The sequence below is a fragment of the Labrus bergylta genome, chromosome 9 (assembly GCF_963930695.1).
Source record: "Labrus bergylta chromosome 9, fLabBer1.1, whole genome shotgun sequence".
In the NCBI taxonomy this organism is placed as follows: Eukaryota; Metazoa; Chordata; class Actinopteri; order Labriformes; family Labridae; genus Labrus; species Labrus bergylta.
In genome coordinates this window covers 28,810,490-28,828,781 of record NC_089203.1, presented here as the reverse complement: position 1 = coordinate 28,828,781, position 18,292 = coordinate 28,810,490, and the positions used below count along the sequence as shown (strand labels likewise).

The window sequence follows — 18,292 nt, the reverse complement described above, 5'->3', positions numbered from 1 at the left end:
TGGCACAAAGATCAAAATGTGTGTGTCTTTGTCTTGATTTTTTTTTGGGTCGCTCACTTTGACACAAAGCACCAATGAAGCAAATATGTGATTTTTAATTATGAGGACAATTGTGAAGTACTTTTTTCCTGTGACCAACACTTCAAAACAAATCTAATCAAACCGTGAAAACAATGTCCCAATGTATAAGCAGTAGAAACTGGTTGTTAAGCACATATTTGACTGGAAATATAAATGTTTTTTATTTGATTGTTGCTTGATTAGACATGAGGATGTATTCAGGAAACCCCTGCTTATATTTCAGAGCTGCTTTTTTTTTTTAATTAAGATTTATTTTTGACCTTGTTGTGCCTTTATAAGAGAGACAGGACAGTGAATAAAGTCGATTATCAGGGAGAGAGAGAGAGTGGGGAATGACATTCAGTAAAGGAGCCATAGGTTGGATTTGAACCCATGTCACCCACTTCAGCCTCTGCACACGGGGCTCGTAAAACCTACCATTTAGCCACCAGCGCCCTAATATTTAATATTTCCTAAGTCATGACACCATCTTTGAGGTCATCCAGACTGAATCTCCTGGCTGTACTACCGTCGAAACTCAAAAGTAAAGGTGACTTCTCCTTCTCTGTTCTACCTGACTCTGGTTTTAAAAACGCCTGAAAAGCCACTTTTTTAACTTTTCAGATAACTCACACCTTTGTTTTCTGTATGTTTCTGTATGAGTCCATGCATCCTTTTTTAGTATTTTTTAAATTGCTTTTTAGAGTGATTTTCTGTTCATTTTTCAGAACTACTAGGATTCTTGTTGTCATTTTTTGTATATGTTGTTGATGCTGTAAAGCACTTTGTAACCTGGGTTTAGAAAGGAGCTAAATAAATACATGTATTAGTAGTAGTAGAAGCAGTAGTAACAGTAGTAGTTGTACTCCTCAGAGAGGTAAAGAAGTCTTTGTCGAGCAGCCAGTGTTACATGTGAGGTGCTGTCCATGGTGCTGAAATCAAACAAACACTGTTGCCATCTATCTGCATCTTCCTTCGACTCCGGCTCCCTCTCAGCCTCATTAGTTCACTCTCAGGCTGCTATCTCACAGCGTCCAATGATTAATACAGGTCTGTCTGTGCGGGCTGAGATATGCATGTCATAAAAGCGAGGGACGGGAATTCCATTTATTTCCTGTTGGCTGTGAGGCAGCTCTCCTCCATTTAACCCGGTTAAGAATGGCAGATACAGCCGGCCGTAGATTTGCATTGAATCTGTATGTAAAGGGGGGAAATAAGCGGTAGATCAAAGTTACAGAGGAGATTCACTTGATGGTTATTCCTGCAGGGCTTGAGTGATGGCCTCCAGCTGATGCACTTGATGAGTTTTCTCAGTATGAGATGTTGGCCTTTAACATGCTGGAGAAAAGACTTGTTTTCCAAATGACCTAAACACATTTCAAGGTTTTCCATTCAATTGGATATTCAATATATAAACTCACTAATTTGATGCCTGACTGTCATTCGAACAAAAAGAGGTTTCAAGGGTTGTAAATATCCTCAGTGACCCTCAGTCCCATTGTGCATGCACTCAATACTACAGAAGAAATATGACATTTTCCAGATTCAAAATATAGATTTCTTGAATGTCTGTAAACTCCTCACAGCTTAGTGAAACATATTCAGCACATTTAGTCTCTTAAAAATTAAGATTAAGCAGTTTCATGGTTCATTAAAAACTGCAGAAATCCGATGTTAAGTGTTTTTTTTCCTGTTTTAAAGAAGGAATGAGCAACATTTCACACCTTAATACAGCAGAAATCCAGTCTATCCTGTGTAAATGTGTCTCTGAGTCCTGACTGTCTACAATGAGGGAGAAGCTCGAGTCCCGCTGGCTGTGTTGTTGTCAGAGCCGTGTTTACATGGACGGGACGGCCGGCTCCTCCCCTTGTGTATAAAAGCTGTTTTAGTCAAGAACTAGAGAGAAGAAGAAGAACATACTCACTGATTATTTGGATGTTAGTAAGAGTTTTTAGCTAACAGTCATTCTGTGTAAATTTACATGCAAAGTGAAGCTACGAGCTAACTAAAGAGCGCTAACATTAGCATGCTAACACAACAATGAAGGACACAGGTGATTGCAGCTCAAGCAAAAGACAATTCGCCGAATAGCAGCTTGTTTTGGTTTCATGCTGATCCATCAACTGGATCAAAACGTTGCACATCCTTCAGTTAAAATGTCAACATCACACATCAGAGGTATGTTTGTGTTTGCCTGATCTACAGCTGTCTCTGTGGATCTTCTAGCAGCAGGCTCATGAAGGACACCTTCATCATATCTTAAGCTCATTAGTCTGCCAGAGCCACATTAGGTTCAGAATCCATTCGACCTGTTAGAGTGATCTACAGTGACCTTTATGAACCGGCTCACTCATTAAGAACCTCAGAGCGGTAACTATCAATTGATCAGCTGATTGATGGGAAATACCTTTTTAGAATCCATTAGATGTTTTGGTTGTTTTTTATTTCAGCACAAATGCAACAAATAAACCCTCAGCTGGTTCTCGTCACTGCATCTGCTGCTTCAATCATTCTTTCTGTAGCATCAAGCTGTTTAAGTCCGTCACATCAGGCTGTGGAAAGTCGTATTTGCCATTATTCACAGTCTTTGGCTCTTGGCAATAAACCATCAAGCCAAACTGCAGATAGAGCGATCCTTATAATAGACATCGCAGAAAATGTACAAAGATTTATCAGACTAGTGCACGGATTGGAAAAACATACTCCGTGATTGTACTGAGAGGTTGTCTGAAAGTAGAGGCATTTGGTTTGTCCTTAAGGGACCATGAACTGTTTCAAAAACCAGGATAATGGGGTCAACATGTGGGATAGCTGTGACAAGATGACCATCAGTGTGAAGCACTGTAGTACTGATTTGATGTGATGTAACTTCAACCCAGCAGGTACTGGGTTCAAGATATTTGATCGGGAAATTGACTTAAATTGGAAAGTAAGAAACGTTTATGTTAGCTTCGTGGGGATGATGGTCAGTTCGGGTTCTTGGTGTTTGTTTGGAGAGATTTGTGACGATTTAATAAAAGTAGAGTGAACTTCTGAATGAAGGACTGTCATGTTTTGGTTTGTACTCACCGGTCTCCATCACAAACAAGAGCTAACTGCACACACACAGGGCTGACTATAGGCTTTGTAGACGACCGCCTATGGAGCGCCGCCCTGAGCCCCGGACCTCTTGAATGTAAAACCAACCGTTGGATTGTCAACTTCCCCCTTCCTCTTCTTCAGCTGTGCTTGGTTACGCCTCTTTCTCTCTCTCTGGCTCTGTCTGCACAACCTGACAGCTGGAGGAGAGATGTCAGAATATTCCGATCCTGGCGGAAAAAAAACATCAACTCAGTCTCTTCTGATTCTTCCAAAACAGAAGTGGAAGTTAGACCCTGAAGCAACTTGAAGAACGTTGATTAATGACAATATGTTTCTGTAGTGATAGTCGGCACTAATATTAATAAAGGCGCTGTTAGGTGATCACATAGAATACATTCATGCAATCTATTCAGACAGACAAGTTAGTGTTGAAGAAAGAAAAGCTATTCTATCATCAGAGAGTATCATTTCTGGACTTTCTCCAAGGTGGTGATGAGATGGTGGGGTGGGGGTGGGGAAGTCCTTATCTTGCCTAGGGTGCCAAAATGGCTTGAGCCGGCCCTGTGCACACAAATTGGGCCTCTGGGATGTTATGAATCAATAGTGTTCAATATTATTATACCGTAATACTCCTAAATATCCTAAAGCTTGTAATGCGTAAAACAAATCATGGACGATATAGGCTACTTCAGACAGCATGTTTGATTAACTGAATGTGAAGTGTGCACCCTTGTCACCAACTGGTTGCAACTCGGCACTTTCCGTGTCTTTCCGCCTTCTCATTAACATTCCTCACTTGTGGGTGTGAAGCTGAAAGGATCTCCGGCGCGCCGAGCGGAGGCGCGCAGAGCCCCCTGTGCGTTCAGAGAGGAGGAGGTATCAGCTGCCGGCAGGAGGACAGAGCCGAGGAGGAGCGGAAGAAGAGACAGCAGACCTCTGCGTTACCGGCAACCATTCCTCCAATTAAGAGCAGAAAACGGTTCTTTTGCAACAGATTATTTTGGTTTTCTCACCAAGGCTGACGGTGTCTAAACATGTCACGGATCTAACGTCTCCGGAGCAAAACAAGGAATAATAAGACTCCCCTGGTGGATGTGGACACCTGAACTGTGGACATGGATAAGATAGTGAATTTATCCCTTTCTGTTGTGCTGGTTTTATGGGGATGCGCTCATGGAGGCTCGCCCAGTGTCCAGATTGGTACGTATAGCCTATCCATGATTTCAAACGCACAAAAAAAAAAAAAAAACATCCCCAAATTGGCCGAAAAGCAAACCAAAATGTGCGTAAAATGTCCAGGAGATGTGTCTTTTCCACAGAAAACTGTGCAAGTGTAACTGTTTTCTATTTCGGTTTTCAGGGGGACTTTTTCCAAGGGGCGCGGATCAAGAGTACAGCGCTTTTCGGATAGGAATGGTTCAGTTTGGCACCCAGGAATTCAGATTGACGCCTCACATTGACAATCTGGAAGTGGCGAACAGTTTTGCTGTAACCAACTGCTGTAAGTGCCAAAAAAAAAAAAATCTCTAGCAGATCTTTCGAGAAAGTGTTGATATGTCACCTGATATGCCTTTATTGAGCGCTCCCATGGCTGAGTTTGGGGCTTGAGCTGATCTGAGCTGTGATGTTTTATGAAAGCCTGTGAGATGCTTAGTTGAGGATGAAAAGCATCGTGTGGGCAGGAGAAAGTTGGTTTCCACAGTAACAGTCACATCCATCCTCCTTTTTCATTCCCTCGGATTCACAGATCAAGCAGGACTATACACTGCAAAAAAATATCGATCCAAACTCTTCTTTTCAGCCAAAACCCAATCATTTATTCTTCGGTCAGAGGAAAGGCGATTTGGAGTGAGATAACTGCAGCTGATTTAACCTGTTTCCCCAAATTAAATGTCATTTATATCTCCTGCAAAGTGTGGAGATGTGACTTTTTTCTTCCTCGACCCTCGCCATAAGAATCCCTTCACTTGATTCAAACATATTTAGTCTGTCTCGCCACATTATTTGCAGTGTTCTTTCATGTTTGGTGAACGAGATATGGACTCTTACAGATTTTATTTTTTGCAGTGTGCTCCTCTGTCACGTCTTTTCTCAGCTCTCAGGAGGAGCGGGGTTCATCCATTGTTGGCTCCTATAAGACAGCCTGTACATGCACAGATTTACGCGTGATGTCTGGGAGACGCTGTAACATATTTGAAGGATTAATATGAGCCGAGGCTAAATGACAGGCAGCAGCTCCTTTGGGGGGTTTTCAAGCTTGTCACCAAATCACGACTCTTGATTCAAAAGACAGTCTTGCCTCCTCCTTGATTCTTTGTATCATGCAGAAAGCGCAGAGTTTGAGTTTTAATCAAGTGTCTCTTTGATCCCTAGAGTCGAGGTGGGGACTATTTTCTCTTCATAAGCCGCAACAGGAGGAAGCGAACGGGATCTAAGGTTGCTGTTTTTAATAGCCACGGCTCCAACATTTCATTAGGCGGTTGCCAAGCGACTACTCTTCTCAATAGTCCCTCACACATAAATCAAACGCTTCTGATTGGTGTGCGCATCGCTCCAATCGATTTCATTACCATATAAAAGCTTCCTGCTTGGAGAGGCTCTTTGCTGTGTGACGGATCACAGCAGGAGCCGTGTCCATGTTCAACATACAAATGTCACTGAGCTCTGGGTTGTTAGGAGACACCAGAGTCCAGTGTACACCCAATTTAAGGAATATGTGTATTTACTGAGATTTAAGAATCAGTTCAGGAAAATTATGACTCTTTATTTAAATTTGACAGAAATCTGTATTTAACAGTTAAAACCACGCCAAATGCAATGTGCCAGACTGTCTTAATAATATCCCACTTTCCCTTAAAGGCAAGTTAACCATGTAGGCTACCCCCAAATATGTTCTGCATGTTCTTATCACACATATTTCCCTATTTTTTTTACCTGCAAGTGTGAGCGTGTGGTCAGACCAAGCCTTGCAAAGTGTTGTTTATGAACAGCTGAAATGTCAATTTCAATCCATTATGAGCAGAATTGGAGAAATCCAAACCTGAATAACTTCATCAGCTTCGTCTCCTCAGAGTTTAAGGATGCAATCAGTCGCCTCGGTCACATTTTCAATCTTTTTTGATTCTATATTTTGTGCACATGCTCCATTAAGGCCGGGGATGAAGCCTGATGCTACAATGAGGAGTAGATCATGATAGCTGGCTCCCACATATCCTTCTAGAAACTACCTCATAGCACCGGTGGCGCCCCCTGTGGACAAAGCGGTACCTGTAGTCTCTTTGCTGACCTTCTCTTTATGTGTTAGTCGTGTTTTTGTTGAAAAATCTTCTCTCTCAGTCTTTTTTTTTTTAAAGATATTTTTTTGGCTTTTTAGCATTGTATGGATAGGACAGCTGAAGAGAGAGACAGGAGATGTTTGGAGGTGAGCGAGGGGGATGACATGCAGCAAAGGGCAGAGGTCGGATTTGAACCCATGGCCTCTGAACATGGGATGCGCAACATAACAACCAGGCTATTGGCTCTTTCCATCTTTTAACATTTAAATGTATTATTCCGCATGATTCTTCGCTGTGGGAAAAATGTAAACACTGGCTGTTTGTGCTACAACTCACTCCCTCTGACACCTACCCTGTGGCAGTGGTTACAAGCGTTAAAAATAACTATGTACAAATGATCCGTACTGTCGTTCATCGTCTCCTTATGTTGTGTAAGTCGTAAAAGAGGCATCAGTATTCATTTAAATCTGTTTCATAATCAGCCAAAACTCCACGCAGGAGCTTTGATTACAGAGCAAATCATGCAAAGTCAGAATGTTGATCATTTTCAGGTTATGCAATCCTTAAATTATCGCTTCAATCTCATTTTCTGGTCGAGTAGAATATTTAATGTGTGTATAATGAGCTGGATGGATGAAGGATTTCAAGCACTTTTTCAGTGTGGCGGGTTCTCAAATGGTCAGACTGGTTCACCTCCATTTCAGCAACACAGCTCTGCAATAACCACGACCAGGAGCAAACATTAGAACAGTGAAAATCCTGCACACTGATATCCATGAGCGTGTGTCGAGAAAATTGGACAAATGATTGGCTGGATGCAGATTTGATTAGTGATGTTGAGCCGAGTGGATGACCGTCATGCTGGAAATCAAACAGGAAGCAACTAATGGGAGGATTTTTTTTTTTTGTTCCCTCATCATTGCAGCAACCAGACTGCCTGTTTAGTGCTTCCATGTGCATGAACTGTCTCCACTTCCTCTTCTCGACTACTTGAGTGGGAGTTAAAAGTGTGTGTGGGCGGGGGGGGGGATTTCTCTTAAGCCGGTAGATGGCAGTCTGCCTCACAATACTCCTCCGTTGTAGTGGCTTAAAAAACCAACATACTTCCTTTCTTTACAATGTGCTTCATAAGGCAGCAAACAGGGGAGAATGAAAGGAGAGAAATCTGGAAGCTGACGCGGCATATTGAAAGCTAAAACGGCGTGACTACTGATTTTTTTGTGCTTTTCCGTTGAGCTGCAGGAACTCTATTACCAAAAAAAGCTGCTGCTCAGAGGATTCCTCCTGGTCGCACAAAAAAAGCTGCTTTTACTTCAACATAGAGAGAAACACGAGGAATCATATCAAATTCAACACATTTTTGTGAAGTGGAATACTGGAACTGAGGGTCAGATTTTCCCGCTCTTTATTTCTTTTAAAAAATATGGAAGAAGCAGGGCTAAGAGCGAAGAACTTAATATCGTTATTATTGAGCTCCTGAACAAACCGGGCCGGCAGCACAAGATATTGGAAACTTTTATTCACAAAGGATTGGTGCAGAATCTTGTTTATTTGATATTTGCTGAATTATACACCACTGTAATCATTTTTAAACGTATTGGTGTGATAAAGTATATAACAGGTTTATCTGTGTCAGTTTAATCTGATAAATTGTGTTTTTTTTAAATCTTATTTTATAGAAATAATCCGCCTGAGAACATGTTCTGGATGTTCAGTCCACAGACACATCACACTCGGCCTGTGCTACAGCGTACTCCATCAATGCAGTGTGTCAGAGACAGTGGGAGGGGAGGATGATGCATTCCTCCATCAATAACAGTTCATCTGGACAGGCCTGCATCTGCTGCCAAGACCAGGGGAGTCATTGGCACTGTGCGTGTGTGTGCGTGTGTGTGTGTGTGTGTGTGTGTGTGTGTGTGTGTGTGTGTGTGTACAGTTATTATGCCAGCCGACCCAGAGCAATAAGTCTAAAAGATTCTTGTTCATAGCTCCCGGAATAGAGACACCTGAGAAACCTGACATGGTTTTATGACTAATAACTAACAGCAAGAAACTGCTGTTAAAATATCACGTTTACGATGGAGGTTGGATTTCTGGAATTTTCGACTTTTTTTTCCAACTTTACTAAAAGAAAGTCAGCCATAAAACATTTATAAAATAGCCTCTGGGTTGCCAGATCTATATTGCATCACTAGGGGTGTGCACTTCCAGCAAAAATACTTTTTTGTAATCAATAGGAACTATTCAGTGATTATTATAAATATGCAACATACACACAAACACACAGACTTAACAAGAGGCAGGGGCGTGTCCAGACTTTTTTAACTGGGGTGGCCCACCTGGGGTACTGACTCATGCAGGGGTGGCATGACGTTTGTGGGCACACGCATGCAAATTAATTACAAATATTTAACCCTTTCTATCTCCGCTAATGATATGAACTTGTAAGTAACACAATTTGGCAAAATATAAATCTTCTAAGCTTGATTCTTTAGGGACTGAAAAACAAAGATGAATGTGCAAGGTGATAATTTTAAGTACTTAGAAAATTATATGCTAACCCTTATACCCTGTGTCATTTCTAAAATAAATTTATTGGCAATTAAGTCCATTGCAAGTTAGACAAGATAGAAGTACAATTTAAACGTTTGGACTTGTTCTACCATAGGTCTGTTGAAAAGCCAGAATAGTTGATTTGCACTGATGTCCCGCCTCTACAAAGGCAAATAGCCAATCATAGATTTGGATTTTAGGGTGGCACCTGGGGTGGCCAAAGAGGTTTCAGGGGGATCCCGTCCCTAGGCAACCCCTCTGGCCACGCCCCCTGAAGAGAGCCATAGTGCTCTACTCTAATGCTGCCAATGTGAGGCAGCACGGTGGACGGATGGCATCTTGTGGTGCTGAGTGGCTGCTAAGCATTTTGATCTAGAAAATGGAGATTAAGTTGGACACAATGTAGGCTTTGCCACTCAAGAGGAGCAGTGTGTAACCGAATCAGGTGTGTGGATGTTAACCTGCAAGAAGGACCGGGCTGGGGATTGCGAGCACTGCAAACAAATACCCTCTGTCATCCCGTCTTTTGGTCGTGTGTTACTTAAATTGTGCTCAATTTTGACGTCAGGTTTTCTTAACTTCAGCCTCGTCGACTAGCCTGAATTTAACTTTTTGCGTTTAATCGACTTAGTCACCTCTGAACTTCCCGACTGAGAACCTCTCTAAAGCCTACATTGTACAGGATTTGTCCTATAATCAGTCTCTTCAATGCTGAGCTGCGACAGTTTACACTTTCGTCATCAGCAGTATGACACCTTTGTTGAGAAGCTTTTGGTGTTAGTGGCACCACTTAGACACACATCACAACGTTGCACCTTTCTCTAATTGGATAACCCACCTACACAACTGAGGCGCAGGATTATTGATGATAATGAGTTTATCTACAGCTGAGATTGGCTTTTCCTTTTAATACAGTGAAAATGTCAGCTCTGCACTATAAAGTACCTGGCTATGTTTAAAGTAAGTGCGTGTTTCTGCTTAATTGGACGCTATATTTGGCTTTAAAATGTACCCAAGTTTTTATATCTGACACCAACCTTCTTTCAAAGCTCCCTCCTGTGAGAGCAGTTTGAGGTCACTCATGGCCGACTGGCGATTTAACACTTCAAAGTTCTAGTTTGTCATGCTTGAATCACGTCGGAGTGTAATTTCACACATCCACATGCAAACAGTATCTCAGGGAGGCACACACTCAGGGAACCTCACTGGTTGATCAAAAGACCTTAAACAGAGCGTGTACACGCGGCACAGCATTGGTTATAGCCAATTTATTGTTCACACTTAATTAAGAGCATTCTCCTCCATTTCAGAGGGAGCTGTGAAATATTAAATAGGCCTGGGAGCTGGCCGGTCAGAAAATGAGGCTAAAGAACCCTCTATGGATCTTTGCTTGCCCTGAATACAACCCCCAACCAAGCCCTCAACACTCTGTCCTCAAAAAACACAAGGCTGAGATGGCATCAGTTACAGAGGGATTCAAAGCTCTCCGCTGGAAGTCGGCTTCGTCTCATATCCAGTGACTTAGTTCATTCAGTGGCTCCGAGGCAGGTGGCCCAAAACTTTTGTCCTCCACTGACAGTGTTTTGTCCAGATTTAGCCAGAATTAGACTTTAATAATGTAATTTATTTCGGAGAAAGACAAATCCAAACTTCCACAGAATCTGACCGGTGGCTTGTGTTTGTTTTCCTTCTGGTTTACAGACTCACCAGAGTTTGATGGATCATTTTCAAAGTGCACCAAACTTAAAGGAGACATATGAAAAATCCACTTCTTCAGTGTTGTTGAACATATATTTGGGTAACCTGAGTGTCTACAGACCCACAAAATGTGAAATAAACCCATCCAGTCTTTTGTTTGTGGTCTGCATAAGTCTTACAACGCAGAGAAAAATGCTCTGTTTCATTTCATTCATAGGTTCATTACATTTAAAGAGACACACACACCAAAACGGAGCGTTCTGAGAGAGCTGGTTTATACAGGGTCACAAACCTCCTCTGGTGCTTGATTCATGTTATATTTTGACCAAAGCACAGCACAGATGTTTCATTTAGACCACAGTGGACTTTTTTTAAAAGGTGGAAAACTTGGGATTATTTCGGTAACACATTTAAAAAGATCATAAACATCACAATTGAGAATATTTGTCTTTATATCAATGTTACGTGTAGTTTGATGGAATCACACTATTCACAGAAGAGTGGAGAAGAACATACTGAAGAACTGAAAACAGAGAGTTAAAGTACATGCCTAATAAATGAAGCTATAGTTCCTCTAAAGTTGTTGTAAACTTCATTTTTTAATGTTAAATTTAGTCATTTGGGCTTTACTTATGTGGACATGAATACCTGGGAGTTATTTCTCTGTGGAGTCACCTATGTGGTTTAAAAAGACAGAGAGAGAGTCCTTCTTTTGTTGCAGAGAAAGCAGGAAGCCCAGAAAGCAGAATTGGGTTGCAAAATAAAGATCCAGACCGAATCCTCCGAGCACAGATCGTTATCCTTAAAAAGATGTAACCGAGGCTTTATCCTTCGTCCTCTATCTAGATGTCCCCTCCCATATCTTATGTCGGAGAAATAAAAACCAATCATTCGTTCCTCTGCAGCCCTTTTATCAACCTCTAAACGCTTGTACACTGATAACAGCAGACAACAACAACAACAACATTTCATCCCCCAGTTTTAATATGTGAACAAGTCAAGTTTCAGAACCGGCCTGTCGCTGCGTCAGAGGAAACATCTATCATCAGAGTCAGGGCTCGGTGGGAAGCTAGAATGATTATAGATCAGCTGTCAGCCAGAGTTCATTACTGATATGATGAAGGGCGTCATTACCACTCTGCATCCCAGAGCCTGAGGTTTATGGTACTTTTTCTAAAGTCAGGAGCAGCAAACGACACTCGAAAACATTTAAGAAATTAGATTAGAAAGGAAAGAAACTGAACTAAATCTAGCTTATTTTCTGCTGATAACAAGTCTACACTCCTGCACTTTAACTTATGTATCACTGATTGCACAGCTCTGGACAGCTCCCTATGTCAGTACTGTCCATTTACAACTCTGTTTTTGCACATTTACATTTAATCTTTCATATTTAAGACTAGTAATGCTAAATTAAATCCTGGTTGTATATATTCCCATTCTTAGTTTTGATATTTTTAGTGCTTATTTACTTTGTATTTAATATTATATTGTGTTTAAATTTGCTAATATTGTGTTTATTTGCTGATATTGTGTGTTTGGATAACCTGCTGCTGTAACGCCACAATTTCCCAGTTTGGGATCAATAAAGTAATTCTATTCTATTCTATTTTATATTAAATTGTCTAAACGTAATTCCATCGTTTTGGGGCGTCGGTGCCCTGGCGGTTTAACGCCTCCTGCTGCTCTGAACGAGACATTACATGAACTTTGCGAGACTCATCCAGAACCTGACGTCATGGTAATGAGGTATGAGAGCAAAAGCATGGAGCAAAGTTTTAGGACACGCCCACCTGGAAGCTCAATCAAAAGTCCCTGTGACTGCAAACAGAGCTGGCCAATCAGAGGAAAGTGGTCACATGGGGAGGGGGGCTGAAATGAGGGATTTTACTGATGCCAGTATCAGATAAATAAGGAGGTTTTTGAGTAACACATCTCGCAACGCTACTCAACAGGTGTCCCAGACTGACATCATTAAAGGTGAAAGTGAGAATAATAGATCTTCTTTAAAGTTCTCTTAACCGAGGATGACCAAAATGTCCTTTTAATTCACTTGATTAACCTTCCTGACGTCTGACGCTCATTAACATGCAGAGAGGAGAATCTGTCCTTCCATCGAGGTGTGATTAAGATTTGATCCGGCCGCCTCGTCTGGTCTAACAGGGTGTTCTTGTCAAACTTATTAGGATGGAAATACGTGTGTGGTGTTTGTGTGTGAGTGTGTCGAACGAGAGAGAGAGAGCGAGAGCGAGAGAGAATGGGAAAGATAAAGAAATGGGAAATGATGAATGAAAATGACAGGGCAGAGCAGAACAACGTCTTCACGGTGCGATAAGCAGAGAGCAGAGAGCAGCGAGCAGACGGACGTGTTCCTCCACTCGCTGTTATTGTAGCGTTAAGTCTCACGGAGGAAAAATGTAAATGTAAGAGCGAGTGTCTTTAGGCTTGCCATGTCCTTTGGTAAAGGGCAGGAGGACTCAGGTTTAAAGGTGGAAAACAATGGGGGAAGAAATCTTTGAGGGGGGGGGTCTTTTAACCTGCTGTCACGCAGGTTAAAGTAACTTACCCTGTGAACTGCTGCTTCACCCCTTTAGGGAGGTGTCACTCTTTGTCTTTTTGTCACGTTTGGTGTAGATTTATTGTTGTTGTTGTCGTTTGAGGTTTTTGATCTGGATCGGGATTTTATCAAGATTTTGCCTCGTTTCCAGTTTGGGTTTTCTTTTGTATCGACCCCAGGAAGAAAAGTTTGTACTGTTTTTTAACTAGAAGAGATACTACATAAATAAATACAAATACAAAAGTATGTAACACCATTAAAGGGATACTTCACCCATTTGCATTAAGCTTTGTATCATTAGACCTGGTAGTATTTTTGAATGGTCGTGCATCCCGCCCTCATTTTCCCGAGATGGGAAATCTTTGTATACCTGAGTCTGAAAAGGAGCTTCCAGTGATGCAAAATGATGATTTTTGCGTCACTGGAAGCTGTTGCGTTTAGCGGGGTGAAACTACAACGCTAGTTCATCATATTTTCGACCACTGAAGCTACAGACCAATCACAGATCAGTGGGTGGGAACTCACTCCCAGAATCCAAACTTAAGGACCGCCATATTGCTTGGAAGCTATGCTAACAGGCTCTATGGAGAAAGCTGATAATGGCGAAAAAATCTAAATATAGCCGCGAGACCAGGCTGGTCTAGAGGACCTTAGTGGGAGTGGCCTGCGGTGCTGTGCATTCTGGGATTTGTCAACATGAGCCAAAAAGACACTTTCTGCTTTTTCTCGGTCAAGAAGGCACCAACTTCAAAATTTATTTCACATTTCTACATATATGACCCAATGTCAACACAGATTCATGTTTCAACAGGTGAAGTTTCCCTTTAAGAATTTATCCAAGACATAAAAAGCTGAACTCCAGTTTCCTCCCACAGTCCAAAGACATGCTCGTTAGGTTAATTGGCGACTCTAAATTGCCCATAGGTGTGAATGCAGGTGTGCATTTGGGCCTGATTGTCTGTCTCTACTGCTGCCTTCACGTAATGCTCAGGTGGTCCACGTTTCCGAGTTGTTAAGACGTTCTTCCGACTTCAGTGTGTTCACTTGATTTCAGTTCGGGAAGTTGGAATTTTGTAACAACAGCACAAAAAAGCGTTGATGCTACGAAGAAGAAGAAAACATATTTTGCCCCCCAGGTGATGACGATTATAACGTCAAGTCGGGAAGTCGGGCACCTGATTATTTTCCGAGTTTCCGACTTGAGCAGGTGTTCATTTGCATTTTACAACTCGGAAACTAATTTTTCCGATGTGTCCGACACCACATGAATGCAGCATATACGTCAGCCCTGTGATTAACCAGCGACCAGTCCACAGTGTTCCCGCCTCTCGCCCAATGACAGCTGGGATCGGCTCCAGCCCCCAAACGGGACAAGCGTGATAGATTGTGATTCATAGATATGTGACATGTGGCCCAGTACTCCTTTATGATTGTTGGGAGGCAGAATCATAACTGACATTGAGACTCGATTCATTTCCCAGCCCTACTGCTGAGTCCTAGCTTATAGCTTTGATTGGCTGTTTGATCTCTCCATATTTATGAATTTATGTTATGCATTGATTGAATTGTGACCGTGCACATCGGTCAACAAATCAGCAAGATGAGCAAATGTTGAAATGCTGGAATTAGCATGAAAGCTACATTTCATCCGTAGTCTTATAAGGAAGGTACTTACAAAAACAAAATAAAATCATGTTAATTATGTTTTTTTAACGAACAATTACTGATTCTCTGTTGCATTCTGTCAAAGTAAAATGTATTTTCTCACCTGTCAACCCTTTGGATTTATAATTTCTAAACAATCAACGCCCCTGTCACCCCTTCAACATCTCAGTAAATCAACACTGACGCCTGGTGATTTTTACTTTACTTCAGTCCTGTCTCTCACTTTGTTGCCTTCATTTCGAGCTTTGATGCAGTTGAAACATTTCTTTATCCTGTCAGCGGTGCTTGTACAGCAGTGTCCGTAACTGTTGACGGGGCTTTTGTGCTCCGGTAAGAACTTGTTCCCCGACGGTCTGCTCAAACAAAAGGTCTCTTCTGGACCAAAGCCAGCGCCTCTCAGCAGCTGTTGGCTTGTCACTTGCATTTTCAAAACCTGCAGAAATGATTTCATGCTTCAAAAGGTACAAGCTGTGAGACCAATATGACTCAATTATAATTTACTTCAGCGATACATTAGAGCCCATATAGATGATGCTCAATTAAACTAAACGTGTACGAGTAATGTCTGAATTCTGAACGAGCATTGTTTTACCTTATGTAGCGGACTCAACGACTGTATCCCTCAAATCGTTGTCACAAGTAGTGAACAACCAATGGTCAAAAACCCAGCAATATATACCATCATGCATTGCGGTGCAAGGCTTTAACGAGCAAAGAGGGACGTTTGCCAGCTCTCATATGTGACAGACGGACGAGAGGAGTGACCAGCATGAACACAGACACACTCAGGGTTCATACTTGGGGGTATATTTGTCTGAAAGCTTGAGGCTGTTTTAATAAAGAGTAAAGGATTTATGAAGGAGTAACGGTTCATCTTTGATATCTGACACCACAGTCTTTATGCACAAATAAATGAGCTGTGACGAGCAAATATGTATCACTAAATATTAGTCTTTCTTGTGAGAATACAATCAGTACAACATGAGTTATTAGTGACATTGTGCAGTTATTTGTTATCCCTGGCTGTTGTTGCTGCATGCTGTAATTGTGCAACGGCTATTAACGTCATTACCAGTGGATTTCGTCAACTTTAGCGCCCCCTGTGGACAAATTGGTACACCATATCTCTTTGCTGATCTTGAGCTGAACATGCTTAAAGGGATACTTCACCCGTTGAAACATGAATCTGTATTGACATTGGGTCATATATGTAGTAGAAATGTGAAATAAATTTTGAAGTTGGTGCCTTCTTGGCTGAAAAAAGGCAGGAAGTGTATTTTTGGCTCATGTGGCTGACAGACACCAAATTATATTATATTGATATTTTTTCACCATTATCAGCTTTCTCCATAGAGCCTGTTAGCATAGCTTCCATGCAATATGGCGGACGTTAAGTTTCAATTCTGGGAGTGAATTCCCACCCACTGATCTGTGATTGGTCTGTAGCTTCAGTGGTCAAAAATATGAGGAACTAGCGTTGTAGTTTCACCCCGCTAACTGCAACAGCTTCCAGTGACGCAAAATTACGATTTTTGCGTCACTGGAAGCTCCTTTTCAGAAATACAAAGATTTCTCATCTCAGGGGAAAATGAGGGCGGGATGCACGACCATTCAAAAATACTTCCAGGTTTCTAATGATACAAAGCTTAATGCAAATGGGTGAAGTATCCCTCTAAGTTGTGCCAGTTGTTTTGTATGACAGTCACCTGGAAGCTAGTATAACAGGCATTTAAGAAAACTAGAAGAAATGTTCCTGTTAGGTCATATAGAGGCATCAAACATTATTCCTGTATGTTTTGCAACCAGCTAAAAACTCATCCTGGGCAGATAAGAGCGATGTTTAGTACCAACAGAAACGAGTGATTGAAGTTCTGAGGGTTTTAGCATGAGCTCTCACTGTGAGAGAGTTTACTTGATTTCCAGCCATGTGCTGCCTGGTCTCCCTCCCCTCCGCTGTGTCTCTGTGATGTCTTCATCCGCATTAAAAGAAGCCTGCATGTCTCACCGTGTGAAGGCCTGTAATGCCACAGTCTGTGGGCGGATTCTTTGATCTGCCCCGTCTCCTGGGCCGCTTTGGGATGGATCAAGTGGACCCTACAGGGGACTGCAAACAGGACGGTTTTGCTGTTTTTAGTGAGGCTTTGGAGTGGATGCTTTATCCTGTCTTTGTGTTTTGGAAGGTATGTGTGGAGGTGATGCTATTCTCTCTTTGTTTGTGTGTTGATTTTATTTTGTAGTTTCGGTCTATTGCCTCGCTGCTCTATTAAGAGACGGAAAGAAAAGAGGTACAATCCATCTTCAACTTGCGGGGTTATTGCTACAGATATCAGACAAAGGGAACAATAACAGCAAAGGTGGAAGAAATGACTTCAGAGCCACAGGAATTGTTTCCATGAATAAGATTAGGAAAGTGTTTACAATAGCTGCAGGAGAAAAGTGCAAACAAAAACTATCCAGGAAATGAATAACTGTCTTCTGTTAGTTGAAGCTTATTGGAACTAACAATGAGAAATAACAACTTGACATGATAGGTGGCAAAAAAAGAGGACACAAAAAGTAAAAACACAACAAAGTAAGAACGTCATTTTGGAACGATGACAAGAAGACACAGTTCCAGTTTCTGTGTTTTCTTCTAGTGAGTCTGTGACGATTTTTGTCGCCTGCTTTCACCATGTGAAGTCTGTCTTTGATCTGGTCTCATGGGTCTATTAGGGATGGATTCAGAGGATGCTAAAAGAAGGTCAGGGTTCCCAAACAGGGCAGTTTCTCACCTACACATCTATGCTGCAGAGCAAAACAGCGTCTCTGTGCGTTGGTGCTGTTGCGTATTTAATTGAGCCATTACGCAGTGAAATAAAAGACAGGTATCACATTCATAAAGACTAACACTGTCTGCTGCAATGTTAAAGATCCAATCTGTAAGATATCTACTGAATGAAATGATAAAGTGATCTTACTATCTGATCAGACATTAAGGAAACATGCTATGTTGAAGTGCTGGCTTCTCTGACAACAATGCAGCAGCCAGTATGTCCTCCTTCTAACTTTAGATTCTGCTCCTGAATGCTCTGGATTTGTTTGGACCAGAGAAGGTAGGCGCTTTTAAGACGACCCCCCACACGGCCGTTTTGGACGCCCCTTGGTTTGTCAGATATGAGAGCAGTTATCAGGTCAACAGGTGTTGCAGCGATGGAAGCGGGCAAGAGAAGTGGTTCAGATAGAAGTGATTGTACCCGACCTAAAAAGCCTCTGCATGTTTCTAATAAGCTCCACGAGCAGAAACGTGCTCAAACTAGGATCAATATTGGAGATGCTTTTGAAAAATGGAGAGAGGTTAGAACACAGAAAGGTTTACAGACCCATGCAGAGCTGGATAAACACTGAAGCTTCAGAGTCTGGACAT

At 41.8% G+C, this 18,292-nt stretch overlaps 1 protein-coding gene across 6 annotated transcripts in view; it reads left to right on the top strand.

The window, feature by feature from the left end:
• Window positions 1-3,986: 3,986 nt before the first annotated feature.
• The window catches only part of gria2b (glutamate receptor, ionotropic, AMPA 2b), a 62,256-nt gene continuing 47,950 nt past the window's right edge, over window positions 3,987-18,292 (top strand). For 3 of the 6 annotated variants that reach the window (XR_010666849.1, XM_020645084.2, XM_020645083.2), the window contains exons 1-2: window positions 3,987-4,341; window positions 4,502-4,642. Coding sequence is in view for 5 of the 6 variants with exons in the window: in XM_020645084.2 (XP_020500740.1) it covers window positions 4,257-4,341; window positions 4,502-4,642 (226 nt within the window). In the remaining variant the exon portion in view is untranslated. The remainder of the gene's footprint in view (window positions 4,342-4,501; window positions 4,643-18,292) is intronic. The other 3 variants (XM_020645082.2, XM_020645081.2, XM_065958549.1) reach the window with 2 other exon arrangements.